This window comes from Eulemur rufifrons, chromosome 10, assembly GCF_041146395.1.
Source record: "Eulemur rufifrons isolate Redbay chromosome 10, OSU_ERuf_1, whole genome shotgun sequence".
NCBI classification, from domain to species: domain Eukaryota; kingdom Metazoa; phylum Chordata; class Mammalia; order Primates; family Lemuridae; genus Eulemur; species Eulemur rufifrons.
This window is the reverse complement of record NC_090992.1, coordinates 36,269,486-36,297,189: the sequence shown is the minus strand read 5'-3', so window position 1 is coordinate 36,297,189 and position 27,704 is coordinate 36,269,486. Positions and strand designations below refer to the sequence as shown.

General features: G+C 59.7%; 1 protein-coding gene across 2 annotated transcripts in view; it reads left to right on the top strand.

Moving 5' to 3' along the window:
• The window catches only part of IQSEC1 (IQ motif and Sec7 domain ArfGEF 1), a 359,867-nt gene that overhangs the window by 180,270 nt on the left and 151,893 nt on the right, over nt 1–27,704 (top strand). The window contains exon 1 of one of the 2 annotated variants that reach the window (XM_069483983.1): nt 10,660–11,095. The exons of the other annotated variant lie outside the window; for it this stretch is intronic. Coding sequence (XP_069340084.1) covers nt 11,073–11,095 — 23 coding nt within the window. The 5' untranslated portion in view covers nt 10,660–11,072. Of the gene's footprint in view, nt 1–10,659; nt 11,096–27,704 lie in introns of those variants that run through there. 2 annotated transcript variants of the gene reach the window in all.

Sequence of the window (27,704 nt, the reverse complement as noted above, 5' to 3'; positions counted from 1 at the left end):
AATAAATGCTGGGGCTTTAACCAGGCCCCTCAGTCGGGGGTGCTATCTCTGGCCTCCGAGCCCAACAACTGGTTTCTCTGCCCCAGGACAGCCCTACAGGGATGGGGGTGGGCGGAGCTGGCCCCCAGCGAGGCTGCTCGCTGCTGCTGCTTGTTGGTGAGGCCTGCAGCAGCCCTTTTGCTCCCACCCACTCTCTCCGTCCCCGTCACGTTCCCAGGGCAGGAGCCAGAGCTTAGCCTGGGGCCCAGATGGGCTCTGAGCAGGCCTGGGCAGACTATCACCTCCTCAGTTCTGGGCATAGATCTTGGTTACTATGGCCAATGAGGTTGGAAACCTCTTTGTACCAGTGGCTTCTGGTGAGCGGAGTGAGACTGGGCCTGTCTCCCCTGTCCTCAGCTCTGCACACCCAGAGTTCTAGGCTCGGGCACCTACAGCAGCAGGCAGAACGGTGCTGGCAGATGCTGCTGACACTGCTTCTGCCATCAGAGTGCCCAGGGCCATCACCACACGCGTCGTCATCTGATGTAGTTACTCATTCGTCATCCATCTGCCCTGCGGGCCTGTCAGCCTCGCGAGGGCAGAGCTTTGTGTCCGTCTTGTGCACAGATGGGTGCTAGTGCCTGCAACAGTGCCCGGCACACGCGTGCTCAGTAAATTTCGGGTGACTGACTGGAGGGACAGGTACCCCTAGAGTGTTCTGAGACCAGAGAGAGCAGCTGGAAGCAGGCTTTGAGATGCATACGTGAGGGGTGGGGGGTGGAAGGTGCCTTGGGGGCCAGGCTCACAGCAGCTGTGCGCTGCTGCCTGTCCCCTGGGCTGGGCGACCCCCGTGTGCCCCCTGCCTTAAGTAGTCAGGCCAGGTGGTCAGTGCAGCTGCTCACTTAACGCACCGTCCGGGCGGGAACAGCCTCCCTTACAGCGGGACGCGCTGGGCTCTCTCCACAGGTGCCTCCCCCGCCCCACCCCAGAAACCACCAGAAGAGGAACAGAGACCCTGCAGGGGGCATGAACCGCGCCATGCACTTGGAGGCCCTGGTCTGATCTTCCACCCTGCCCCCTGCCTGCCCAGCAGAACCCCCGCCTCCCTGGGAGCCCACCTTCTCGTCCGGGGAAGGCTGGGGGTGGGGAAAGCCTCCCCACGTGGAAAACTGGGTGTCCCTCCAGGGCAGGGTCTGGACGCAAAGTGGGAACCGAGAGATGATTACTCAGCAGTCACCGAGCTCCTGCTCCCTGCCAGGCCCTGCTCCCGGTGCCAGGGAGACAAGGACAAGACAGACCAAGGTCCCATCCTCAGGAGACTGGCACTCCAGGCGTGTGTGTGCAGGCTCTGTCTCCACGTGTGTTCACTCATTTAATTTTGCACCTGTCCCCCAGATAAAGAGATGGGGCAGCCTGTCCAGAGTCCCCAAGCCCACAGGCCCCGGTTCTGCTTGCAGCGCGGGGCTCCAGGGCCCCTGGCGGAGCACCTCCAAGTTATCGGGCACTGAAGATAGAACAGGGAGTGACAGACACGGTCCTTGTCCCCACAGGGCTCACAGTGCAGTGGAGATGGAAGGGATAGTAAACAAACGTGTAGTAACATGTAGTCCCTGCTCACGCTGACGACTCGGAGGGAGCCATCCAGGCAGAAGCAGACTCTGCCCTGGCCGGAGCCGGGAGGAGGTGCAGGCGAGTGGAGGAAGAGCAGGCCCCCAAGCGTGACAGGTGTGCACCGGCCCTGGGGCTAGGGAGGGCTTGGAGTGAGAGGGACTGACCGGAGCCCCGTGGGGCTGGAGCGAGTGAGTGGGAGCATGGCCTGAGGTGAAGGTGAAGGTCAGCCAGGGTCGGGGGAGGAGTCCGCACATTTCCCCGAGAGGCAAGGGTGACCAGCACAGGGTTGGAACCAGCGGTGTGACATGGTCAGATCTCAGGTTGAGCAGAGACTGCAGGGTCGGGTGACTCAGTGGGGCAAGAGGGGAAGCAAAGCCATGGTGGCCAGGCCTTGTCATGGAGGTGCTGAGAGCCCAGTGGTGGGCAGAGAGAGGGCTGCTACGTCTGACCTCCAAAGCTGGCAAGCGGGCACCAGGGCCCCACAGCCGGCCAGTGCTCAGCGTGGAGGCCCGTAGAGAACACGCACCGGGCACCAGGCCAGCTGAGAGACTCGTCTCTGGCCTCAGCACCCAGCCCTTGCAGGGATCCAGGCCCCACCTTCCTCCCCAGCCCTGTCCTGAGGGAACTGCAGAAGTGGTTTAACTGCCCTTTGTTTGGGGCAAAAGGGACGATGGCACTGTATGTGTCCAGTGGTGTGCAGCGGTGACAGTAATCACAACGCAGCCATTTGGTGCTGCTTAGCACCCTGCACGTATTAGGCCATCTGATTGTCACAGCTTACCGATGAGTAGATTTCTCTTGTTATCCTTTTTTTTGTTTGTTTTGTTTTGGAGATTTGCCCAAGGTCACACAGATAATAAGTGACAGAGCTGGGGATGCAGCACTCTAGAGGCCACTTGCTAAGCCAGGGCTGCCACCTGGTACAACTCTGGGCTCACTGTTGCCATTGAAAACTAAGGGAGCTGCACCCATGCAGTTGTGCAGTGCACAGCCTGCACCACCTGTCCTACCCAGCAGCCCTGCTCTCCACCTCACTGTACCAACCCCTAGGGACTTTGGTCACCTTTGTCGAGCACTTGTCACGGAGCACCCATTCTTCTAGGCACACTGTGTACATTCACTCACTCAGTATTCAGGACAGCCTCTGTGAGGGGGAGGAATGATCTCACAGAGCAAAACTGGGCTCAGAGAGGGGCCAGAACCTGCCCAAGGTCCCTGAGCCAGGCGGTGGTGGGGCCAGAATTCAAGCCCACATCCAACTCTGGATCCCAGTGCCAGAACCCCAATCTCTTCCTTTCAAAATTAGTTCATTGGTACTTTCAGTAATTTTTTAGATGACTGAAGAATGTTTATAATAATATATTTTCCCTTATTACATGTAGTTAAGTCTATCGTAGAAAATTTCAAAAATAAAGAAAATTGAAGAAGGAAATAAAGGTGACCGTTCAAAATCCACCATTCAAACACGCCAACTGTTAATGGCAGGGTGTCTGTGCACGTGGCCTCCCGGACGCTTTTCCAGCTGTGTGTTGCGGCCACACTGTCACGTTCACGCGGAGTGTACACTGTGATGAGCGCTTTCTAAACACTTTTACTAACAATCACCAACATCGTGGCTAAGCATTGCGAGCGTCTCTCTCAGGTGCTGAGTCATATTCCAGGACGGGCAGAGCCTGGCCTTTCTAGCCGGCTCCCAGCGTTGGACATTTACCTGAACAGTTGCTTGAGGTTCTAGTTTGTTTATGGTTGTTATAAATAATGCTCTGACAAACAGCTCTGAGCATAAAGCTTAGCTTTTTTTTTTTTTTTTTTTCTGAGACAGAGTCTCACTCTGTTGCCCAGGCTAGAGTGAGTGCCGTGGCGTCAGCCTCGCTCACAGCAACCTCCAACTCCTGGGCTCAAGCGATCCTCCTGCCTCAGCCTCCCGAGTAGCTGGGACTACAGGCATGCGCCACCATGCCCGGCTAATTTTTTCTATATATATTTTTAGTTGTCCAGCTAATTTCTTTCTATTTTTAGTAGAGACGGGGTCTCACTCTTGCTCAGGCTGGTCTCGAACTCCTGACCTCGAGCGATCCTCCCGCCTGGGCCTCCCAGAGTGCTAGGATTATAGGCGTGAGCCACCTCGCCCTTTTGGATTCTTTTTTGCTAAGAAATGTTCTCGTATTATGTCAGATCCGCGGGGAGGAGGGCGGGCCTGGGTCACTGTGGCAGGACAGGACAGGTGGCAGATCCCCAGGAAAGGCCGCGGGGCGGGCGGGGAGCGCAGCCAGGCTCTGAGGCTGGGCGGAGCCCGTGCCCAGGGAAGTGCCACTGGAAGGTGGGCGAGCCGTACAGCCGTGGGAAGGACACGCTGGGTTTCTTCCTGCCCCTCCAGCGGCTTTTGTCTTCCCTTAAACGCCTGTGTCCGCAGGGCTCTGCCTGCCGGTCTCTCCTCACCACGCACACGCTCCCCGTTCTTCTCCCGCAGCCAGCCTGCGGCCAGACCTCCAGCCTCCTGGCCTCCCCCCCGGGGATCCCCCGGCACCTCAACCCCACACGTCCAAAGGGGAGAGGTCGCCTCCCTTCCACCCTGCACCCCTGCCTGTGTCCCGATGTAGGTAAATGGGGCCACCATCCACCCAGTTCCCTAAGCCAGGAAGCTTGGTGAGCCCTGCCCCCCCCCCCGCGCCTCCCCAACCCGCACTTCTCCCCAGAACACCTGGCTGTCCAGCCCCACCCTCACGTCCCGGTGCAGGCCCCTTCCTCCTGCCCCAGAGTCCCGTCCCAGGGCTCCTCTGGCACTCCACCTCTAATCTCTCCGCCTCCAGTCCCTCCTGTGTGAAGAGCTCTATTTAATCAGAACTCACCGTGTGCCTCCTCTGCTCAGAAACCTCCTGGGGCTCCCCGCTACCCTCACAATGAAGCCCAGACTCCCTGGTGAGCTGAGCCTTTGCACGCGCTGTTCCACCTGCAGGCGCTGCCTGTCCGTGCACTGTCTGCCTGACGAGCTTCTGCTCACGCTGCTTCAGCATCCTGTCCGCCAGGAAATTTCCGCTTTTCTTTCCCATAGCCCTTTTCCCAAAGAACCTACCCCCCCTTCCCTCATTCTCACACAGTTTTATTTTGTGTACATTTCTACTAAAACAGGCGGTCATATCATAACATAATTATTATAATACTCACTCCGTATTACAGCTATTGGAACATACTTGTATTAGAACATTTGGTATTAAGTGACAGAGAGCCCACCTCAAACGGGCTGAAATGAAGTGGCAATGTCGGTGACATGACCCCAGGCTTCAGGCATGGCTGGCTCCAGGGGCTCCTTGGAGGACGCAGGAATCTCTGTCTCTCCTGTCTCAGTTTTGTGTCCCCTGCGTTGGCTTCCTTCTCCCGCAGGCTTGCTCCTCACGGCAGACCCAGGTAAAGCACTGGCTCATCTCTCTCAGGGTTAAGCTCAAGTTCAAGTTGGGATGTTCTCTCTCTCTCAGACGGCACCAGCAAAGGTCAGGGCCCGCTTGAGTCCCATGCCTGTTCCCGGATCCACCTGAGCCCCAGAGATTGAAGGGGCCGCAGCTGGGCAGGAGAGGTGCTGGCTGTCCCCCGCGGGGCTCAGGGCCTGCCAGGCAGGAGATGGGGCCCGTCCTCACCTTTGCACCCCTGTGCAGGCCCGGGCCCGGCCTGGGCAACATTAGTCAGCACTGTAAGGGTGAAGGAGCGAGTGCTGCTCTGTGGGCAGGGAAGGCCCAGGGCCTAGGGTCTAGGGCCCGGCAGCCGACGCGTTGGCTGGTCCCTCAGCCCAACACGCAGCCCCGCACCGCGTTGTGAGTCCGCACCGGCCCAGCCCCGCAGGCCTGGCAGCCCCACGTCCGTGCCGGCTTCCCGTGCTGGGGTATCGGACGCCTGGCCACACGCAGGCCTCGGGGGAGCAGTTTTTCCTCTCAAAATCATACGTGCTCCAGAGTTTATTGGCGGAGGGAAGTGGCTAGTGCATCAAGTAGACAAATGACAGTTGCAACCGGAAGTTTTGTTTTTAAGTGAAAATTATTTCAAATTGAGAGAAAAATATTAGGCCAATATTAATACAGGAAGGGTGAGAAGTGGGGACCGGTGGGAGGCCTGGGGAGGACCCCCACTCCTGCTCCAGCCTCACGGCAGTGAGAGAACACGCCAGCCTTGCCCTGCCAGGTCCCCTAGCTCGGTGGCGGAGAACTTCCTTCCTGCGTGCACTTCCCAGCAGCCCAGCCCGGCCCTAAAACCATAGCAGCGCCATCAATGCTGGCGCTTCCAGAGCACGAAGCGCCAGGTCTGACTAGCTGCTACAGTGCTCACTCAGCCTTACCTGGAGGGCGGCGCAGATGCCCTGCAAACCCCAGGCTCAGAGGAGCGGCTGCGGCAGGGCCATCTGCCCCAAGTCCCACAGCAGGTGGCCCGCTCTTGACTACATTTGTGTTGTACCGGCTAGACTGCCTGCTAGAAGGTGCAGGGTCTGGGCGGGGAAGCAGAGGGGCACGGCACGCACTGAGTGAGACAGGGAGCCCACATCCCTGGGCTCTGACCCTGCGCACTGGGACCCTTCCTCTCCGGTTTAGCGTCCGAGGCTGCTCCGTCCCACAGGTCTCGGGATGGCCAGCACTGGGCGACACTTCCTCTCCTTCACGTTCACGCTCCCATCTGCCCTGCAGGGGCCTCTCATGGGCTCCTGAGTGGAGGTTCAGAAGCTCGGCAGCTGCTGCAGCACGTCCTGTCCCTCCCGGGAGCAGGACTCAGAGTCCTGCAGAGGCCGAAGCATCTCGCGTCTGTCCCCGGCGTCCCTCCCTCCGGCCGGGTGGCCCAGCGCAGCGTGAGCCTCTGCAGGGCCTGTCTTCAGGGCCGCAGCTCCCTCACTCACCGCAGGAGGACCAGGGCCGTCCTTGGCACGCTCAGCAGCAAGCCTGGCATGGCAGCAAGCGGGGACCTGTGCCAGCCCTCGTGGCTTCCAGATCTCCACTGGCCAGAGCTCCAAAATAGCATCAAAAAGCAGCAGCTGCTCCATCTCAGGGGCATGTCAGGGACTGCTGCTCAGCTGTTACGGCGCCAGGGTCTGCTCTTCTCCTCCAAGACCGGGGACAGGACGCCTCAGTGACATCGGTGTGCTGCCGAGGTGGGTGTTCCCAAAGACGAGTGCTTCTGGCTGCTCCTCCCGTCGTCAGCTGTCTGCAAGTGAGGAGGGGTGGGCAGAGATGTTAGGAGCTGCCTGTGAGGTCCCTCCCATGGGACCTCAGACCTGAGCAATGCAACAGTCAGACCTGAAGCAAAACAAGCCTCCTAAAGCCCACGTCTGTGATTAGAAAAGCCTGTGGTTGGGAAACTCGGCATCTTAGTCGGTGGATTAGGGAGGCCATGATTCAGTCTTCCCGACAGAGTGTTGAGTGGGGAAAGCATCGCGGAAAACGACATGCGATGTGATTCTACTTATGTAAAGTTTAAAAACGTGCACCAGTGTTTCTGCCTTCTGTGGCCCCAGTCCCTGCAGGAGAACTGCACAGGGAAGGTTCGGCGCCGAGTGAGTTTGCCGTGGGGTCGGCAGGAGGGGCTAGAACAGAGGCGGTGCCCAGGGGCTGCCATCAGACCCATTGTGTTCTGTTTCTTGTAGGGGGTGGTGGGTACCTCAGCGCTCACATAGTCATCGTTATGCCGTTTGGTATATGTTAAATCATTTTTAGTTTTCTGAATATTCCAGGTGCGGTGTAGGCCCAGGCTGAGGCAGGAGGGTCGCCGAGCGCAGGAGTTGGAGGCTGCAGCGTGCAATGGTTGGGCCTGTGCGTGGCCACTGCACTCCAGCCGGGGCAGCATAGCGAGCCCTCATCTCTTAAAAAAACCCCAAAATCCAAAATGTCATAGTATGATGCCATTTTTAAGGGTCCATATGACACTTTATATTTTGTATAGGCATATATATGTAGATAAATGCATAGAAAAAGTTCTGGAAGGATCCATTCCAAACAGATGAGTGTTTGCAGTCAGCTCTGCAAAGTTGAGAAAGGGGCGTAAGATCTAGGGGGGTGGGAAAGGTAAAGATTTAGGGCGGTTTGTTTTGTTTAAGGAGAATAAATTTTCTTGTCTTTTGTGCAATTAAGATTTCATTTCTTCAAAATGTAAAGCTTCATCGAATAGAAAATAAAATTCCAGGACTTGAAGGATTTCTGATTCTGAGATTTGACAGCTCTGCAGTTCTGCAGGTGCAGCGGAGCCCTGGGAGGGCTGGGCTCCCTTCCGCCCCTGTGAGACGCTCAGCGCCTGCCAGTCCAGGGCTCCCTGCCCAGAAGCCCCTCCTCCCCGTGACTTTCCGATCTGTTGACTGTGCGCCAACCTTCTCTGTCCTCCCTCTTCCCGATTGCTGTCGTGCTTCTTCCACTGTGGGGACAGATGGCCGCAGGTTGCAGGAGTGAGACGCTCTGCATGAATGTTCCTGCCAGCCTGCAGGTTGGAATTTTCCACTTGAGGGAGGGGAGTCCTGGATGTGAAATGTTTCTGGACCCACCCTTTGCTGAGTCTCTCTCTGACCTCTGCCACTTCTTGAAGGGATGAACCTGTGGGTTCTCGAGTCAGAGATCTGGGGTGCAATCTCAGCTCCATGATTTTTGGAGCCTCCTTTGTGCCTGATCCAGTGCTGGATTCTGAATGTCGGAAATCAGAGCAGCTCAGGCGGGTTGTAAACACTGCCCACATCCCTTGTAAACAACCCTTCGTGAAACCCCACAATCCTGGCTTTTGTTTCTGAATGCTGAGGTCTTTGCCATTTGCCCTACTTTGAAATAACAACATAACACAGAAGAAAAATGCATGCAAGTTTATGAGAAGAGGGGTTAAAAAGCAACGCATGTGCAGATGGATGTCATGGGCCCCCAGGGAGAAGCAGAAGGCCAGGAAAGGGACGTTGGAGCATACTCTGTGCTTGGAGCAGCCCAGTTCACTGCCCTGAGCCTCAGTTTCCTCCTCTGTAAAATGGAAGTGAGAAAAGAACCACCACTTTGAGGCCAAGAGAGGTGGTATGAGAGCCCGGGCCGGGGTCACCTCCAGGGGTCCACTCCTGCCTCGATGGGACATCTCAGTGTGTGAGCAGGATTGGTACTCTGTGGGGCCCTTCTGAGGATCCACAGACACAATGGAACAACCGGACCTGAAACAAACAAGCCCTCCCAGTGCTCAGGCCGTATTTTGATGATGTTATCAAAATCTTACGAAACTCCAGTGAAGAGAGAGGTGGGGCAGGCTCTGCAACATGTTAAGCCCCCAGCAATGTGACTTACTCGTATGCTAGGGAGGGTGCTCCGTGCTGCAGGAGATTCGCCTCTGGAGGGCGAATAGGAAGCGTCGTGTGGTTCTGATTGATGCCCTTCCCCTTGGCCATCCAGCTGCCTCAGCTCCAACGCCCGCTCCACACCAGGACAGGGAGCTGGGAGAGCAGGGTCCTGGTCCCGCCTCTGTCACTCTTCGCCATGCAACTTTGCACAGGTTGCTCGCCCTCTCTGAGGTCCATTTCCTCCACTGTAACGGAAGGAATGGAACTCACAGCGTCATTGCTTCTCCTAAATTCAGCGGGTCTGAGAATCCCGACAGAGTGGAAAGAGGGAGGGAAACGGTCCTCTGGGCTGCCAGCCGCGGGCCAGGGCACACGTCCTCGCATGGCTTCTCCCCAGTGAGGCAGCTCTGCAGCCGTTGGAGCCAAGACTCTGGAGCCAGACTGCCCTGGCTGCACCGCCCAGCAGCTGTGTGACTTGGGCCAGTTGCTGACCCTCTGGCTTTAGTTCCCTTCTCTATAAAATGGGATGATAATATTATGCTTCATTGGCATTGTCATGAGGATTATAGTGCACATAAATGTATTTGTTTATACACACATATACTAATACATGTGTATTCCGAGGTAGATTTGGGATTCCTGATTTACAGATGAGGAAATGGAAATTCTGATGACAAGTGTCAGATAAGAAGCGAGAGATCTGTGTGGGAATAAGAGGTGAATCTGGGCAGGGAGGATGGACGTGAACTTCTTACGGTAACTCCCGTTGCTCACCGCTGCAGCCACTCTGGCCTCCTCTGTGTCCCATGAGTACACCCAGCTTATCTCTGCCTCGTGGCCTTGACACCAGCTCTCCCTCTGCCTGGATGCTCCTGCCCTCCCTCCTCAGGCCACGTGTGCCCCCGGGGGACGCCTTCCCTGACCACCATCTAATGCAGACAGCCTCCCCCTCCTCCCTGTCCCTCCTCCCCCTCCCCTCCCCTCCTCCCCTTCCATCCTTCCCCCTCTCTTGTGTTTATTTTTATCCTGATCCCTATCACCACACAAAATTATGTATTTGATTACATGCTTATTTCCTGTCTCCAACCCCAGAATGCAAACGCCAGGAAGGCAGACACTGTGCCTCACTCCCCACCGTGTTGCCTGCACAAAAGCAATGCCTGGTGCCTGGAAGGTGCCCAGGGGTTGTTTGAGGAAGGGGCGGGGAAGGGAAATAGGTACACAGCTGGACCAAAAATGCTCCCTAGCGGCAGTTCAGCGCCCTTTAGGCCAGGGCTGGCACAAATGCTGACTGCTCTGCATTTGTTGGGCAGCCACTGTGCGTGGTGAGCCCCTCCGGAGCCCTGTGACATCGCTGTTATGAGCCCATTTCACAGTAGCATAGTCCAAACTCCCAGAAGAGAAGCGGCCTGCCAAGGTCTGGTAGCCCTCGAGTGGCGGAGCCAGTCTCGGAATCGTGGGCCTGACTCCAGGGCGCGAGCCCCGCGCGCTCCGCGGCTCGCTGTGTGTGCCAAGGGCAGAGAAGCCGCCCTGGAAAGCAGCGTCTTCGCAGGCTCCGGGCGGCGCGTGCACTTTAGCAACAGATTTCCAGGTTTCCAGCGCGGGCCAGGAAGGGGCCGGCGCCCCGCGCTCTCTGCCCGGCGGGCGTGTGACTTTGCTACGAGGGCGCCGAAGGGTGGCCGCGCCTGATGCTGCTGTTGCCATGGCGACGCGCGCCTCGGCGATTGGTCCAGCGCGGCCGCACCGCGTTGCTCCTTGGGCGCGGGGGAGGGGGGAGGCTCCAGCGCGCCCGCCCCTCCTCCGGATGCTGCGAGAGCAAACCGGGGGCGGCTCCTCCCGGCCCTCCCCTCCTCCTCCCCGCGCCTGCCACCCCGGATGTGGGGGAGGGAAAAAACCCCGAGGTGGTCCCAGGTAGCAGCAAGGCAGACGCCCCCGCCCAACCTGGCGACCATGGTGACTCGCAGTCCTCGCAGGCTCCCTGGCACGGTGTGAGCCCGCCCTGCGTGCCAGGGGCCCCTTCGGAGCCCGCTGTTGCCGCCCCCCCAGCTCCCTCCCCAGCTTCCCTGGATGAGCCCGCCACCCCCGGGAATGTGACTCGCCCCCGGTTTAATTTTATTCTCTTCCACTTCTTGCCTGGGCATCCTGCTCCTCTAACCACGCTGAGCCTCCCCAGCTGGAGCGGGAGAGAGAGAAGGGGAGAACGGAGTCAGACAGGATGGCTTGCAGAAGACGCTACTTGTGAGTACTTGTGGCAGGTTGATGCCTGAAACCAGAGGCCAGAGGTGTCTCAGCGGAGCTTGGAGCTGGAGTGAGGGGCTTCGTGGGGGGAGGGGCGGATTGACGTGTAGGTGGCTTGCAGAGGGAGCTGGCTACCCAGCGGGGATGCCAGCGTTCGTCCCCTGCAGCAGAGGTGTTTGTCGCCGATGATGATGAGAAAAAGGCTGTTAGTCAGCAGGTCTTCATCAGGCTGTGAGATTCCCAACTCTGACGACAGGTATCCCCCGCCCAAATGAATATCCAGGGTCCTCAGACCCACTGCATAAGGGCACGTCTGTTTGCGGGAAGCCTCCCTGCCCAGCGCGCCCACGAGCAGCCTGCAGCCATGGCTGGGGGAAGGTCGCAGGCAGGCTGGGGCAGCAGGCAGGATGCGTGTCCTCCAAGGACAGGTGAAGGTCCAGCCCACCCTCCTAGCAGAGTGGCATCGTGTCTAGCTGTGCTGCCCAGGTGTTCAGCGGGCTGGTGGCAGGGCGCCTGTCTGCTGGGCATAACACCAGCAGAAAAGGCTGTTAAAGCCGGCACGGGGCGGTGACATCACAGGGCCTGGGTATTTATGGAAACTGAAGCCTGTGCTTCGTTGAGCCAGGCTTCCCCGGGGGGCAGCAGGATTCGAATGCCAGCTTCCCTCTCAGCACTCTGGGCTCTGCACTGTGCTATTCTGGGGTGAGCAAACTTTGCCCCGCTCTGGGACCCCAGGCCAAGGGGCTTGAGGCCCAGCTTCAGTTCTCCACCTGTCCTAGGCTACTTGCCCCATGCCAGGCCATTTGGGGCTGTTCAGTGACCGCAGACCTTGTGTGGTTAGCGAGCAGGGCTGGGACCTCTGGGGCTGGGCACAGGCCGCAGGACTCGGAAAGGGAGGCCTGGAGCGAGATGTGGGGACCGTCTGGGGACTACCCCAAGGTCGTGCTCCCTGGAGCACCCACGGAGTGGCAAGGAACCTCCTGTTAAGCGGCAGCTCCTCCTTGCCTCCAGGGAGGGGCGGCTTTGGTGCTAAGAAGCATGAAGGAAAGTAAACACACGTCTCCCGCCTGGGCGGGAGCTCCGTGGGCGATGGCAGTGGTCTCTGTCTGTGGTTTGCTGTGACACTCACTTGCTTTTTTAGTGGAGAAGCCCGCAGGTTGGTTGCTGATGTGAGCAGAGCACACCGGAGTTCTCACTCCCCGCGGCAAGGCCCTAGCTGTATTTTAGGAAACAAATAGTAGATCCTTTCCCAGTGTGGAACTGGCGCTGTGACTAGGTCCTCCTGAGGCAGCTGTCTTCTCCCTGCCGCACCTTCGCCTGGGCCCAGAAGCCTGATGTCAGAGAAAGCCTCAGCTTTCAGAGGCTGTTGCGCCCCGGGGGAGGGGAGATGACATTAGGGTGCAATGCGACCAGTCACATTAAGAGCATCTGACCCTGCGCCTTGCCTCCAGTGCTCGGCCTTGCCTCCAGTGCTCGGCGGTGCGATGCTCACGACAGCCTTGCCTGGGCAAGCACAAAGACCCCCATTTTAGAGATGGAGAAACTGAGATTCAGCAAAGTTCCCCTCGAACCTCAGCGTGTACTGGCCCAGGGGCGGAGGTTTTGGCCCAGGCTCTCCACTGGAATCACTTGAGGAGCATTACAAAAAGCACCTGTGTGGGTCCCGCCGCCAGAGCTCCTGTCTGCAGGTCGGGGGAGGCTCGGGCACCGGCACCCTGTGGTTCTCCGCCAGCTGTGGCTGCTGTTCCCCGGGTACAGCTGCTCACCTTGGTAGCACGGCCCAAGCCGATCCAAGCGCAGTTTTGCCAGGGACACGGCTGCTCTACAGCTTCCCGTGCTCTTCCCTGCAGTGATTGCACCGCCAGGACCCGGAAACCTGCGTCTGGACACTCGGCCCCGGCAGCTCTGCTGACCTGTGGGCTAAGCCTGGCCTGCCCGCGTGCCTGGCAGAGGGCTGGCCTGTGCGAGCTCAGCGCGTCCTGTGGATCTTCCACTCTGCTCTGGCTCTCGGGCTGCCACAGTGGGCACCGTGACATCCAGGCTGTCCCTACCCCCCGCCACCAAACCTATTGGCACCAGAGATTCGGAGGGGGTGGCTGGAGGGGACCGACTGCCTCGTTTTTATGGAAGGACTTTTGAGACCCAGAGCAGGCCTTGCTTGAGGTCACCGAGGAGCCTGTGTTTGCTCCCCATTTCACCCCCACCCGGAACCAGGTGTGGAGGGAGCCAGGTGAAGTGTGGGGGCCCCAGGTGCAGGGCACAGCAAGGGCAAAAGCCCTGGTGAGGGGCCCAGGCCTCGCCATTCCCAAGGCTGCTGTGGGAAGGAGACGGGAGCTGAGTGCCCTAAATGTGCCACTTTGACGGCTGCTGGCAACGCGTGGGCGGCACCGTAGCCAGCATCGGCGTTGCCCTGTTTGGTTTCAGAGCTTTCTCGTGCCCAGTTGTCTCACTGGTTCTCACCAGCTACTGGAAAGTGTGGTATTATTGATCCCATTTTACAGAGGAGGAAACTGAGGCTCAGATAGGGGTAGAACGTGACTGGGGCACTCAGCTATTTCCTGCTCTACATTTGCAGATGGTTTCCCTTCCCCAACGTGCCACACGCCAGACCTGCATAGGCTTGCCCCGTGTCCCCATGTGCAGCGTGACCAGGGCGTCCCTGGGCCTGGAGGAGCCCTCCGGCGGGCCCTCCCCAGCCCTGTTCCCGTTCCCTGTCCTCCAGGTGCTCCCCCTTCACTCTCTGGGCCCCTGGTGTGGGCGCCAAGGAGGCGTCAGGGGATCCAGACCCTGTCTCAGGAGGGCTCAGCCCCTCACGGGGTGGCACAGCAGACGGGATAAACGGTGACAGCAGAAGCAGGAAGAGGTTTATTAATCCAGTGGGGGTACATCAGGCGGCCTCTGAGAATCAGTTCCTCAATCAAACGTGCTAACAAGCGAGGTCACCACTGTCCTGGCAGCTTAATCAATGGTGTCTTCGTGAAGGTCAGCTGCCCTTCTGACTGAAACTGTAGCGGTCTCGTCCCCATTGCATGTGGCACCCTCTGTCCTCAGTGGCGCAAAGTCACATCCTGTCGACTGAACACGGGAAGTGGGGCGGTGAGGGGTTTGCGAGCGAGCGAGGTGGGGGCTGCCCACGGGGCTGGAGCGGGCCACTCTCCCGCCTCCCTCCCGCCCACGCCTGCTCTTTCAGTCACCAGCCGCCTGGAACTGTCCCGGCCCTGCTCTCGCTTCACCTTGGGGGACGTGGTGACCAGCCAGCCCCTGAAGGAGGTGGCAGTCTCCCTCCAGTGGGAAGCCCTGTCCCGCTGCTTGCGGTGGGGGCTCCATGAAGGAAGCAGAGCACTGGTGCCTCTGTCTCCCCGGCAGGGGGAGGGACGCTGGCAGGACTGGGCCTGGAACATTCCACGATGAAGGCCCCCACCGGGCCTCAGGGCAGCCTGTGCTTTGAGCCTTCCCCATCGTCACCGCGGCGGGCCGTCCGTCCAGATCGGTTCTGTTGTGCATGATGACCAGCACCTGTTCGGCAGGGGCCGGGCCGGATGCTGGTGAGCAGCGGCCCCAGCCCTCGGGGAGACGGGCGCAGGTGGATAAACTGAGGCCCAGTCTTCGCTGTCAGGCACATGTGATGACCAGCCCCTTCCTTCTGTGCGAACACAGCGATTGGTGTCACAGCGCTTGTTGGGGATGACGCGTGCAGCGCTGGGCGGCTTCCCGGCTTCCCGAGCATGCTGTCGGGTCTGTTTGCCCTTCACAGCTCTGGGAGGCAATTGGGCAGGTCCTTGGGCAGAAAGACTGGGACATGCACCCGAGGCCACACAGCCAGGCCTGGGCCTCCACGCCCGTGCATTCAGCTGGTGTTCGTGGAGCACATGCTGGTGCCTGGCTTAGTGCTGGGGACAAAGAAGGGTGCCACTCTCACGGAATACTGCAGGGGAGACAGGACACAAAGAAATGAAGAGGGCAGTGGGAATAGATCGAGGGATCGGCATGGCCACTTGATTAGGCAGGGAGGAGGGCTTCCTGGAGGAGGTGATCTTTGAGTGGAGATCTGAATGATTCAGAGGAACTAGCCAGGAGGGGGGGGCAGGTGCAGGGGACAGCAAGTGCAAAGGCCCTGGTGAGGGCACAATTGGCAGGGTTAGGCGACAGAAGAGAGGCTGCTATGGCTGCAGCAGAGTGAGTCAGGAGGAGGGATGAAGGGCTGGAGGCAGCTCGTGGAGGCCCTGGAGTAAAGGGACTCATTGTCATGCTGGAGGCTAAAGATATGAAGAAGAGACTGAGGGTCAGAGAGGCTGGGAAACCTCACTGGGGCTTCCTGGCAATGAGAGGGTATCACAAGCCTGGGGCCTGCAAATTCAGTGGTCTGCCCGCTGCCTCTGCCCCTTTGCGAGGCCAAGACCCAGGTCTGCTCCCAGCTGTGCCCCTGAGGCCAGCATGGGCCTGACACAATGTTAGGACTTAGAGACCCTGTCTGGGGTGAATTTTACAAACAGACTGAGAGGAACAGGCGTTTTTGGTAGTGGTCAGGTAGGCAAAGGCAACAAGGGGGCCACTCAGGCAAGCACCCACTCCTCACCTACTCACCCGCCACCATCTTCCGGCGAAGGCCTCGTGAGGGGCAGGTCTAATGTCCAGGCCCTCACTGGGCCTCTGGACTGGCCCCTCAGCCCCGGCAGGACCGTGCTGGGCCTGCCCAGCCTGTCGTCAGCTCTCCCCGCGTGCCCATAGTCACACACGGGCGCCGCGGCGCAGCGCAGCCCCCATGGAGCGGGGCTAGTACTCCACCTTCCAGGGCCAGTCCCCAGCGCCATCCTTGTCCCCCCGGCAGCCCTTTGCCAATGCCCCTCGGTGCCCTGTGTCCCTCAGGACTTGGGGCCCTGCCTGCCTCATGGCTCTGGCTCGTTAACTTGGTCTCTAAGAATAACAAAAGTGCACGATCTCGTTGAATTCCCACAACTCTGGCAGGGCGGTCACCCCGTGTTCCGGGGAAGGGGCTCTCCCTGACTGCAGACCCTCTGTCAGCAGCCCTGTCTGTACGCCCTCAAGGGAGGGGCCGGCAGCCACCCGCTGTACAGAAGTGACAGAGGGGAGGGAGGGCCAGAGGGCAGCCTGGAGGCCTGGCCACGGGGACACTGTCGCCTTGCCCTGAGCAGGGTCCAGACCTCCTGGCCACACGCACTCGGCCTAAAACTGGAATTGGTGGCCACTCCGGCCACTGCATGGCCTGTCCCCAGCCCGCTCATCCCCAGCGCTGAGGGTACTCTGTCTGGCAGTGGCCGGGAGCCCAGCCTGCAGAGCCTGTGGACCAGACCAGCTTTGTCACCGCACCAGGGCCTGCGTGGCATTGTTGCTGGGTGCTGACTAAGCTGCACCCAGGCTCACCCAGGGGCCCACTGCCTTCCCCAGTGCTTGCTGATTGGGTAGCCCCTGTCTGCCCTCCCCTGTCCTCTCGCTCCCTCGCGCTCACCCTGGGAGGCTCCCTGCCAGCTCCCTGCTGGGCAGAGGGGATGAAAACAACCTGCCCCTTGATCCCTAAGGCCCTGTCCCTGCTGGGGCCTCACAGAACAGAAGGAGGTGCCACTCCAGCTCTGCTCCTGCCTTGCTGTGTGACTCTAGGCAGGCTTCTTACCTTCTCTGGGCCCAAGACTTCATCTGGAAGCAGAAGCAGAACCAAATGGCAGGGTGAACTCTCCCTGTTCTGGGTGGTGCTGAGACGCACGGGCGGCTGGGGGGTGGGGGCGGGAAGGACCCAGTGGCTGACAGGGCGGCAGCAGCTCCAGCTGGCTCCTTCGCACAGCCCGCTTCTGTCCATCACTTGTGGTTGCCATGGGGCTGTCGCCCCCTCGCTCATGCATCCACTCTGCCCACGGTGGCCATCGCGCACCCGGTGTGTGTGCTGGGCCCGGGAGCCATCCTCGTAAACAGGCCAGGCCAGCCCTGCCCTGCTGGAGCTCGGCTGACTGTGCAGAGAAGCGACAGAGTAAACAAGGCCACGGAGGTACCGCTAGGGCCCTGCGGCTCCTGGGAAGAGCTGGGAAGAGCATGGGGGCGGGGGGTGGCCCTTCTCGCACACTCCTCCCTTCCCCCCTGCCTCGGCCCTCCCTCCTGCCCCCCCCCCCCCCCCCCCCCGTCCTCCTCGGCTCAAGCCTCAAGGTCCAACTCACGCGCTTTCTCGACTCCCCGGGAAAACGGGGCCCCTCGCTGAGCCTCCGAGTCACTGGTCCTCCCCCTTGCCCCACAGGACAGGCCCCTCTGTTGTCACCGGCCGCCTGCGAGGTCCCACCTCTGTTTTCCAGCATCCCTGCAGGGCCTGGCCTCACAAGGCACCAATAACCGTTTTTGAAGTTGTCGTAAAATAGATACAACACAAAATTGACCATTTTAACCATTTTTAACCACACTTCAGTGACATCAAGTACATTCATAATGCTGAGCAGCCATCGTCACCGTCCACCTCCAGGACTGCTTGCTCTCCCCAAACAGAGCGCCGCACCGCTAACCTGGCTCCTCGTCCCCTCCCCGCTCCGCCCCACCATTCTGCCTCTGTCTCCGTGAGTCCGACTGCTCCAGGGAGCTCACGGAAGTGGAATCACACAGTACTGGTCCTTCTGTGACTGGCGTGTTTCACTTAGCGCAGTGTCTTCCAGGTTCATCCGTGTTGCAGCAGGTGTCCGCGTTCCCTTCCTTTTTAAGGCTGAAGACTGTTCCGTCGCGTGGATGGACCGCCTTATGTTTATCCATTCGTGCCTCGACGGACACTTGGGTTCTTTCTGCCTCTTGGCTGTCGTGAATAATGCTACCGTGGACACGGCGTACCAACATCTCTTCAGGCCCTTGGTTTCAGTTCTTTTACGTGCACGCTCAGAAGTGGGCCTGCTGGGCCAGATGACAGTTCTTTGTTAACGTTTAGGGAACTGCCACACTGGTTTCCACAACAGCTGCAGCGCTTGATATTCCCACCAACGGTGCACGAGGCCTCCAGTTTCCCTGCATCCTTGTCAACACTTGCAACTGTCCACTGTCGTTTCTTCCTTTTCGTAATGACCATAACTAACGGTGTGAAGTAGCATCTCATGGTGGTTTTGAATCACCCCTTCTTGAATAAAGGCAGGTGTGAATGATGAAGTTTAATTTACAAAAAAGACGCTTACATCTTTTTAAAAATGTGTTCACGTAACGGAGAGATCATTCATCCACATGGTAGAAAAAGGTCTGCACACAGTTGGATTTGACCCCTCCCTCCTTGTCCCGCTGCCCAGAGGCTGCGGCTGTGTCCAGCTTCTTTGGTCCCTGGAGAACTTCTGTGCGTTCACACGTGTGCTTCATCACTGAGCTCCTCAGCCAGCAAGCTCGTTACGCAGAGCAGTTCAGTTGTCCAATCACTGCCTTGTGGTTCTGGCTTTGAGCCAATCAAAGGCTCACCTTGGGGGACGTGGTGACCAGCCAGCCCCTGAAGGAGGTGGCAGTCTCCCTCCAGTGGGAAGCCCTGACCCGCTGCTTGCAGTGGGGCCTCCATGAAGGAAGCAAAACACTGGTGCCTCTGTCTCTGCAGGCAGGGGGAGGGACGCTGGCAGGACTGGGCCTGGAACATTCCACGATGAAGCCCCTCACCGGGCCTCGGGGCAGCCTGTGCTTTGAGCCTTTGCCATTGTCACCGCGGTGGGCTGTCCGTCCGTCCAGATCGGTTCTGTTGTGTGCGATGACCAGCACCTGTTCGGCAGGGGCCGGGCCGGATGCTGGTGAACGGCGGCCCCAGCCCGCGGGGAGAGGGACGCAGGCGGCGCTGCTCGTGCGGGACAGAGGGTGTGGCCGGCGGGGGCAGGGAAGCTGACAGCCCACGGGTGCAGGGCAGGCCCCACAACCGGGAGCGTCCGCACGGCTCACCAGATACTCACGACAGTGAAAATTCCCACGCAGCTCTCTGAGCCTGGTCCTCACGCCTGGTGACATCTAAACCACAAAATGAGTTTTGTAGGATTTGAATATGCATTGAGTTTTCTAGGAATGCAGTTGCTCTCACAGTCGAAGGAAGATCAGGCTATGATATGCGTGGAACTCCGCCACGAGCTGTCACCATTCAGAGCATCGTGTCACTGAGGGGAGCATCCCTCGTGGTGCCAGAGTCGCCAGCAAACCCCGGTATCCATCTGGGTCTGTGGTCGCTGTCACGTGACCAGGCAGGTGACTGGCTTTCTCGCCGTGCCCTGTGCGGTAGGCCCTCCCACCACCAACATGCCACGTTGCCCGTTACTTCATTATAAATTATTTTCCTCTTTTGCTCTCTGTAATGCTGCAGTCCCGGCATCCTGTTGGTTTTAAGTGTGTGTGTAGAGAGGTCGTGTTGCTCGTCAGGTTCATTTCAGAGCCAGAGCGGGGGCGCAGGGTTTGGCTGTAAGGAGGGTGCTGGCGAGGGGCGGCCGTGGCGACGGAGCTGCGGCGTCTTCACTGCGGTGGGGTCGTGCGCACGTGCGTGTTTAGTTCTCTGCACTGTTTTTCATCTTATTTTATTTTATTTTTTTATTGCAGCATAATGCGGGGGTACAAATGACAAATGTTAGGTTACATATATTGCCTTTGCCCCAGCAGAGTCAGAGCTTCAGGCGTGTCCAACCCCCACACGGTGCGCACCGCCCCCACCAGGTGTGACCATGCCCATTCCCCCTGCCCCACCTGCCCGACGCCCAAGGATGTCACTGCTGCCTGAGTTCTGCGCGCTTTCGTGGCACTTGGGCTCCACGCTGCTGAGCGTGAGCAAAACTGGGGAAATCTGCCTCAGAGTGTCCTGTGGCCGACTGTCCCCTCCCTGGCAGCTGAGACACCTTGACCCCTCCTCCCCAAGGCTGAACTGCACCGGGGGCACTGTCCCCAGTCCCCCATCCCAGAAAGGTCGCACAAGCCCCTCTTGCTGCCCGCTGGGGCCTGGCCTGCCCCTGGCTGCTCTGGGTTTGAGACCCTGCTCTGCCAGCAGCTGTGGGGCAGCTGCCCGGGGCCCAGCTCGGCCCAGGGCCCCCTCAGGTCCGCTTCCTGCTCCGTGGGCCTGGGGGGCTGCCCTGCTGACGGCCACTCCTGCTCTCCCTCTGCCCAGTGCCAGGAACGCCCCTGAAAACACGGCCCCCACGCTCGTCTCTGCCTCCCACTGTGGCTGGACAGAGACAAGCAATGTCCCCGCAAATGCCATTTTGAAGACAAAAACGGACCAGTTGACTAAAACTAAATGGTTAAGGGAAACAAGTACTTTTGATGATTTTGTCGTTCTGCAAATTGGCTGCTCTGCACATTGGCTTTCAGAACGTTGATTGTCACGGGTTGAAGGAGAAGCAGGACAAGGCCGGAGTGGGTGGGGGCGGGGCCGAGGTGGTGAGCGGGGCTGGGCGTGGTGGCGGCTCGGCGGTGGCCCTCTGGGGCCAGGCTCACGCAAGCTGCCCGCTGGGTCCCCCAGCCTGCCGGTGCTGGCCTCCCCTCTCCTCCAATCCCTGGCCTGGGGGTGAGCTCGGGATGCCCAGACTCCGAGGAGCAGGGGCCAGGCCAGAGGTGGCCTGTCCCCTTTGTGTCCCACGGCTTGACCTCACTGGCCCCTGCCGCGCTGGCCTAGGCCCCAAAGATGACGGTCCCATGTGAGCAGCCCCGCAGCTCGTGCGGCGGCCCGGGCGTGGCTGACCGCGCGGTGTTTCATTGGCTTCATTCCTCGCCAAGACAGCCCTGGCATCTGTTGGAACCGTCAGTAAGGAAGTGATGCATTTTAATCACCACGGCCTTCGCTGACACTCACAGCCCCTCTCTCGAGCCCCTCGGTGGCCCTGCGGTGACACAGAGCGCTTCCTCCCGCTTGCTCTCCATTGTCTCGCACGGCCCATCCTTGCCTGGGCCTCAGTCCCTGACCCTCTCCACGGCTACAGGGTGATTGTGCTGCCTCAGAGGGGCTCCCCAAGACCAGGTGGGCCCCGCCGACGTGGGGGCCAAGATCGGGGGCAATGAAGGCCTTTTCCTACTCCTGCCGCCAGGCCCCAGGCCCCTCCAAGGACCTGCGCCGATGGTCCCCCATCTATTGCCCAGTGGCTGTGTGACTTGGGGCAGACTACTTAACCTCTCTGAACCTGTTTCCTTTTCTGTTAAATGAGGCTGATAATTTCACCTTTGCAGCGTACCCATGAGGACTCAATGAGGTAACAAAGTACCTGTTGTATCTGTGATCTATAAATAGTACCACTGTCCCCTTGCTCCCCAGGATTCTCGGGGCACAGGGGTGGACTTCAGGATATTCTGGGACTTAAGAAGTGTGGCCATCTGGGAAGAGGGAGGAAGCTGCGCTGGGCTGGGCAGCACGTATTAATCAGGATGTTTGGGTTGCCAATGACAGAAACTCAAATCAAAGGGATTTTAGCGGTGTCTGTTAGTGAACAGCCCAAGGCTTCAGTGTGGCTGGGTCCAGGGGCTCCAGCCCTCTTGTGGCCATTTCCCGTTTCCTTTCCCCAGGATGTGTTCCCATGTGGCAGCTCCAGCCCCTGGGCAGCCTCAGTCTCCTGTCAGCCCTGGGGCCCATGGCCATTCCTGAAGCCATCTCCCTTGCCGAGAGGAGGCCATGTGCCGACTGGCCAGCCTCTGCCACTGGTCACACCTGGAGCTGGGAGGGTGGGGTCAGCCCCACCCGAGCCACTTGACTGGGAGTTGGGAGGGGGTTCAAATGTGTGTGTTTGTTGGAGGATAAACTGAGGCTAGGGAGAGGCCACAGGGTTTGCTTGGAGTTAGGGGAGCCTGACCAGTTTGAGGCCAGTCTGGGCTAGGCTGATGGCCTCACCTCTGGAGTGGGCGGGGCCTAGGGCTTCCAGCTCGGGCCCCAGGAAGGCAAGCCCGGCACCCCGGGCCGGCAGCTGGCCCCTGGCCCCAGCCCAGGACCTGGACTCCTTGTCCCCATACATCAGGGGCTCCGTGGACCTGGGGAGGGGCAGGTGTTGGGGGCTGCACGCGCCTGGGTGAGTCCCAGGACCCCAGTGCACAGGACCCAGCTGCCCCCCGCACCCCACTGGGCCAGCATGGCTCCCTCCTCCCTCGACAACCGAGACCCTAAACTAGAACCCTTTTTCTTCCTATTTCATCTTTCCTCTTTCCCCAGCGAGATGTATATGGATGTGTTTATATTTTAAAAAGCTGCCTGGGGCATGTATGTTTCCCGAGAAAACTCAGCATTTGTTCTGGATTGACCCCAAGTCCTTTCACCAGCACCTCAGGGAGGGGAGCCCTTCCTGGCTGTGCCAGGCCTCTCTGGGGAGCAGCCGTGTGGCGGAGAGGCAGGCGGGCCGTGCTGCCGGCTCCTGGTGCCACGTCTCTGTCCCCAGACTCTTGATGTGTCTGCAGAAAGTACACAGTGGGTTCCTGAGCAAGAGCAACTTCTCAGAGAGGCCTGGGATTCTGCAGCTGGAGTTACTGTCACCCTTGCATTTGTCCCCTGGTGCATCCTTGCTTACAGAGCCCTCACGTAGGAGGTCACTGAGACACCCTAAAAACTACCCTGGAAACGGGGCGTGGTGGCACACACCTGTGGTCCCAGCTACTCGGGAGGCTGAGGCAGGAGGATCGCTTGAGCCCAGGAGTTTGAGGCTGCAGTGAGCTATGATGATGCCACTGCACTCTAGCCCGGGTGACAGTGAGACTCTGTCTCAAACAAAAACAAAAACAAAAACAAACAACAATTGTTTGTTTTGAAAAGCACTGCCCCGGAGGCAGAGCAGGGCTCAGAGGCCCATCTGCAGAGGAGACTGAGGGCTGGGGAGCAGGGGGCTCCTCTCAAGGCCCCCTGGGTTGAGGTGGGAGGCAGGGCCTCAGGTGCCAGGCCTGGGCACAGCTGAAGCGCTCTCTCCACCGGTCCTGGCCCTCCTGTGCCCTTCTGCGGTGAGGGCCCGCCTGGCTTCGTGGCTGCTGCTTCCCCCTGGCACTTAGGGCCGACAAGTCTCCCACCCCGAGCCCTGTGGGCAGGGCGGACACTGCTCTGTCCAGACAGACAGGCCTCTGCTCCTGCCCCAGTGGCCTCCCCGGCTCAGGCTGTGCATGTGGCTTTGCCTCCGTCCTGTTCTGTTCCCTAGACGTGCCCTGGGCCCCACCTGGGGCTGGTGGCCTTTGCAGGGAGCCCCAGGTCCAGACAGGAGCATGAGCCCAAAGAGGGAGGGGACTCTTCCCAGGGCCACCCAGGCCGTCATGGAAAGCCAGGAGTCAGGCTTTGGGACTGCAGGGGCTGGTCACCTCTCTCCCTAGGACCACGTCTGCCTCAGCTGACGTCCAACTCAGATCCAGGCATGAAATCCCTGGACCCTGCCCTCAAGAGCCCTTCACGGGACGGCTCTGCCATTCCCTGCCCTCTCCAGCAGCCCCCTTCCCGCCCACGGGCCCTTCCCTCCAGCCACACCTGCCTCCTCGCTGTGCCTGGACACGCACAGCCTGTCCCCACCTCCAGGCCTTCGCCCCTGCCGTCCCCACGGCCTGGAATCCCCAGAGCTGGTGCCACGTCCATTCTGAGGCCAGTGCCAAGCGTCTCACCAACCCAGCATGTCGCTCCCTCAGCATCCTTGAGTGCCCAGTAAGTCCGCCGTGCTGTGTCCCACCCCCCGTCACAGTGTGGCCCTGGAGGGCAGCCTGTGCCCGCCCTGCCCACCACTGGTGCCAGGCCCAGCTCTTCTCCTGGAAACAGTAGCTGCTCCCCAAATGCCTCTGGACCAGAGTGACCAGAGAACTGGGGGTGCTCCCTGGAGAGGGGCCCCGGAGCCTGGCACTGGCCCGTGTTGAGTGTGCGTGTGCTGAGTGAGTGAGGACGTCGCCTTCAGCCTGAGCGGTGCTGTCTGGCTCTCTCTCACACTCCGGCCCGTGCTGGGAGGACAGGGCGCGGTAGGAGAAGCCAGAGGCAGTCTGGTGGGGAGGCCGAGGCAGCTGCTGGGGCAGAGGAGACCTCGGTGCCCACGGAGATTCAGCCGAGGCTGGGAGGTAGCAGGGAACAGGAGGGCATCAAGGGCACCACAGGCCACGGTGCCCAGGGGTCTGGCTTGCAGGCCTGTGGGTGGCAGTGCCGTTGCTGAGCGGGTGGGGCTGCTTGTGGAGGGAGAGGCCTGGGGACGCCCAGGGGACGCCCAGGGGCACTTGGCTCCCTGTGTCTGGAGGGCGGGTGGTAGGATGTCAGACTCGGGACAGTGACCTCGTGGCACCAAAGGGCAAAGGGAGCCAAGGAAGACACGGCCACCCAGGAGAGGCCCTGGTGACGGCCCTGCCCCCTCTGCCCCCCGCCTGCGCCCCAGGGCTCAGTCCACCCCGGGGGCCGGGGGCACCCAGGCCTGCCCGGGCTGCAGCCATCTGCCGAGAGAATGTTCTATCTCAAGCAGAGCAGATGCATGGGGAACAGAGCGAGCTGTGGTAGCATCTTGCACCCCTGAAATAGAAGCCCCCACACTCGGGCTGAGCTCCGTTCCTCCCCAGCACCTCCCTCTCGTGCACGGAAGGAGAGCAGCCTGGGCTCCCTGTTTATCCAGAAACCACCATACCTTGAACACTAGGGCCGCGGGGGCCTCAGAGAACTCTGCCTCCAGGCCCCTGCCAAGGCCCCTGCTAAGGCCCCAGCCCGGCCGCAGCCCGCCCTTCCCTTCCCCGATGGTGCTGACCGGCCACGGAGAAGTGCCCCCACTTGCTGTGTGACGGCAGACAGGCCGCTTGAGCTCTCTGAGCCCCAGCTGGCTCCTCTGCAAGGCGGGAGAGGTGGCAGCCCCTGCCCCTCGGGGGCGTTTGGAAGGACCGCGGTCATGTTACTGACCCAGAGCGGCAGTCCAGGGCCAGGCACACAGTGGCACTCAGCACATCCTGGCCTTAATCTCTGTCGGCCTCTCTGAACCGGTTTCCCCCGAGGTTTGTGTGGAAGTACCTGACACAGCACGTGGCCCACGTGGGTCAGAAAATGCTTTTTCTTAATGCAAAGAACTTGCAAGTTAAACCTGAGCTGTTTGTCACCTGATGTCTGGGTTCCTCGCTCTGAATTGCAGGAAGCCTGGGGGCGTATTTTGCTTGAATGTAGTTAGAACGTGAGGCGTGGGCTGGGGGAGTGGGAGGGGGTCACAGCCTCGCCTGACACTCGCTGTGTGACCCTGTGCAACGCATGTCTTCTCTGTACTGGCCACCTCAGACCAGGCCTCGGGACGGTGGGTGCTGCCAGCCACTGGCTGGGAGGGGTCTGTGTGCGTGGCGCGTGCACAGCTGTGTGTGGGCGAGCGCGTGTGCGTGCTGTGGCCGTGTGAGGTCAGCGTGGCTCTGAGGGTGTGTTTGTGTGTTGGGGGGCTATCCGGAACCCTCTGTCAAATGTGGGAGGGGAAGTGGTCCCTGCTACAGTGTGTGGCCAGACTGGCTCAGGGGCTGGACTGCACCCGGCAGGGGTTCACCACGCCCTCCCGCCGTGCCAGTTCCGGGGCTCAGGTCAGGGGGCTGTGGAGCCAGGGTCAGCCCCCTCCTGGCTGTGTCTTCAGTCCAGGGCGCAGGGAAGGCCACGCAGGCGGCTGTGTCGGAGACTGAGTGGCCACAGAGAAGGCTCCAGAGTGTGCTGTTAGGGGAAGAGCAAGGGCACAGTGTGGTCAGGATGAGGAGCGAGAGAGCCAGGTCTCGTGCACGCGTGTGGCACCGCTGCCGTGTGCGTGCGTGTCTGCTTATGCACTTACGGGGACTGACGCCAGGGCGCGCTGCGCGCCTGGGAACTTGGTGGCCGTGGAAGAGTGGGAGGCAGACTTTTCACTTGGTATCTTTTTTATGTTACTTTGTTTTTTTTTTTTTTTTTTGAGACAGAGTCTCGCTTTGTTGCCCGGGCTACAGTGAGTGCCGTGGCGTCAGCCTAGCTCACAGCAACCTCAAACTCCTGGGCTCAAGCGATCCTCCTGTCTCAGCCTCCCGGGTAGCTGGGACTACAGGCATGCACCACCATGCCCGGCTAATTTTTTCTATATATATTTTAGCTGTCCATATAATTTCTTTCTATTTTTTTTAGTAGAGACGGGGTCTCGCTCTTGCTCAGGCTGGTTATGTTACTTTGGAACCATGAAAAGGCACTAGCTACTTAAAAATTAAATTTTAAAAATGTGTAGGTTGCTGATTTGGGGATGAATTCGGTGGTTTTCTGAATATGCAAAGGGGAAGGACAAGCTCGGGGACCGCTCACCTCAGCGAATCCTCTGCCCTGACGTTGGGTGGGCCCAGAATGTTCTCCTGGTTGGGGATCCGGTGCCTGGGCTAACTCTGGCTGGTGGGGGACCCTCGAGCAGAGGGCGGGGCGCAGAGCCCCATGGGCCCAGGCCAGGAGCTGGGTGGAGCCACTTGTCTCTCTGAGCCTCAGTTTCCCAGGCTTGAGGATTGAATGAAATCATGTCAGCGCCTGAAGGGTCTGACACCTGGAGGAGGGAAGCTGAAAGCCCGGGGAGGACCCTCAGGAAGGCCAGGGGGAGCCCAGCGAGTTTGCTGGAAGCTGCACTTGCCCTGGAGTTGGGGTGGTGCGGCTGGTGCTTGCCGGGCAGGGTTGAGGTTCTGGAGAGCTGAGCTCCAGCGATTGCAGGCGCACCCCTTCCCTCCTGGCCTTATTGGACTAAGGCGTCTCTCTGCTTCCTGCCCGTCAGCATATTGAGCCTGGCATGAGCAGGACGTGGCAGCTCATGAGGACCACAGGACACCAGGGCACAGGCTCGTCCAGGCTCCAAGCCTCGTGGTGGGGCCTCAGGCCCACTCCCACTAGCCCAGGAGAAGCTGGATGTGCTCTGGCCCCGAGACGCCCTGGACTCATGCGCTGCCTTAGGGAGAGTCCTGAGTGGAGCCTTTGGGGGTCACAGAAGAAGCCGAGGTGGTTGTGGGGAGATGTCTTGGTGGCGCTTCTGGGCAGGTGCGGTTGGCCAGGTGGCCTCCTTTCCAAGCCAGGCCTCTGTTCCTGCAGCAGATGCCCAGCCTGACCCTCCGTGCCTCCACCTGCACCCCCACCCTATCCCACACCAGGGACCCTCCTTGTGAATGTGCTCAGGTCACCCCACCTTGGGACTCTGCTCTTGATGATCCCTTGGTGGCACTTCCTCCCTTTGAGCTGGCTTCAGCTTGGCACTCAGACGTTGGCCCGGTGGTCAGCTCTTTCTAGAGGCTTTTCTGGACCAGCTTAGCAAGGGTTGCCCCTGCCCCACAACCCCTGCCTTCCACTGTCTCGTGGTTTTACTTTCTGCACCACTGAGTTATCTTGTTGGCGTGTTTATATGCTTTTCTTTGCCTGCCCTGTCCAGGCAAGATTGGGTGGGATTGTGTCTGTTTTATTCACTCTTGTATCGCCCTGTGCTTTGAGTGATGCCTCTGATCATGTCTAGTGCCTCAGTTTCCACATCTGTAAGGTGGGGATAAGAATGTCTCACGACACAGCGTGGTTGTGAGCATCAAATGATCAGTGTGAAGCTCGCAGAGGCCGGCTCGCAGCGGGGCCCCGTGGTTATTAGGTTGGATGAACGAATCATTGTTTCGAAGTGGTCTGAGATCCCCTCTGCCAAAGCTGATAACCACCGTCTCTACACAACCTCCTCGTGCCACTGACGGGGAGACTGTTTGCCCCCAGGCCTCACCCGTGGGCCTC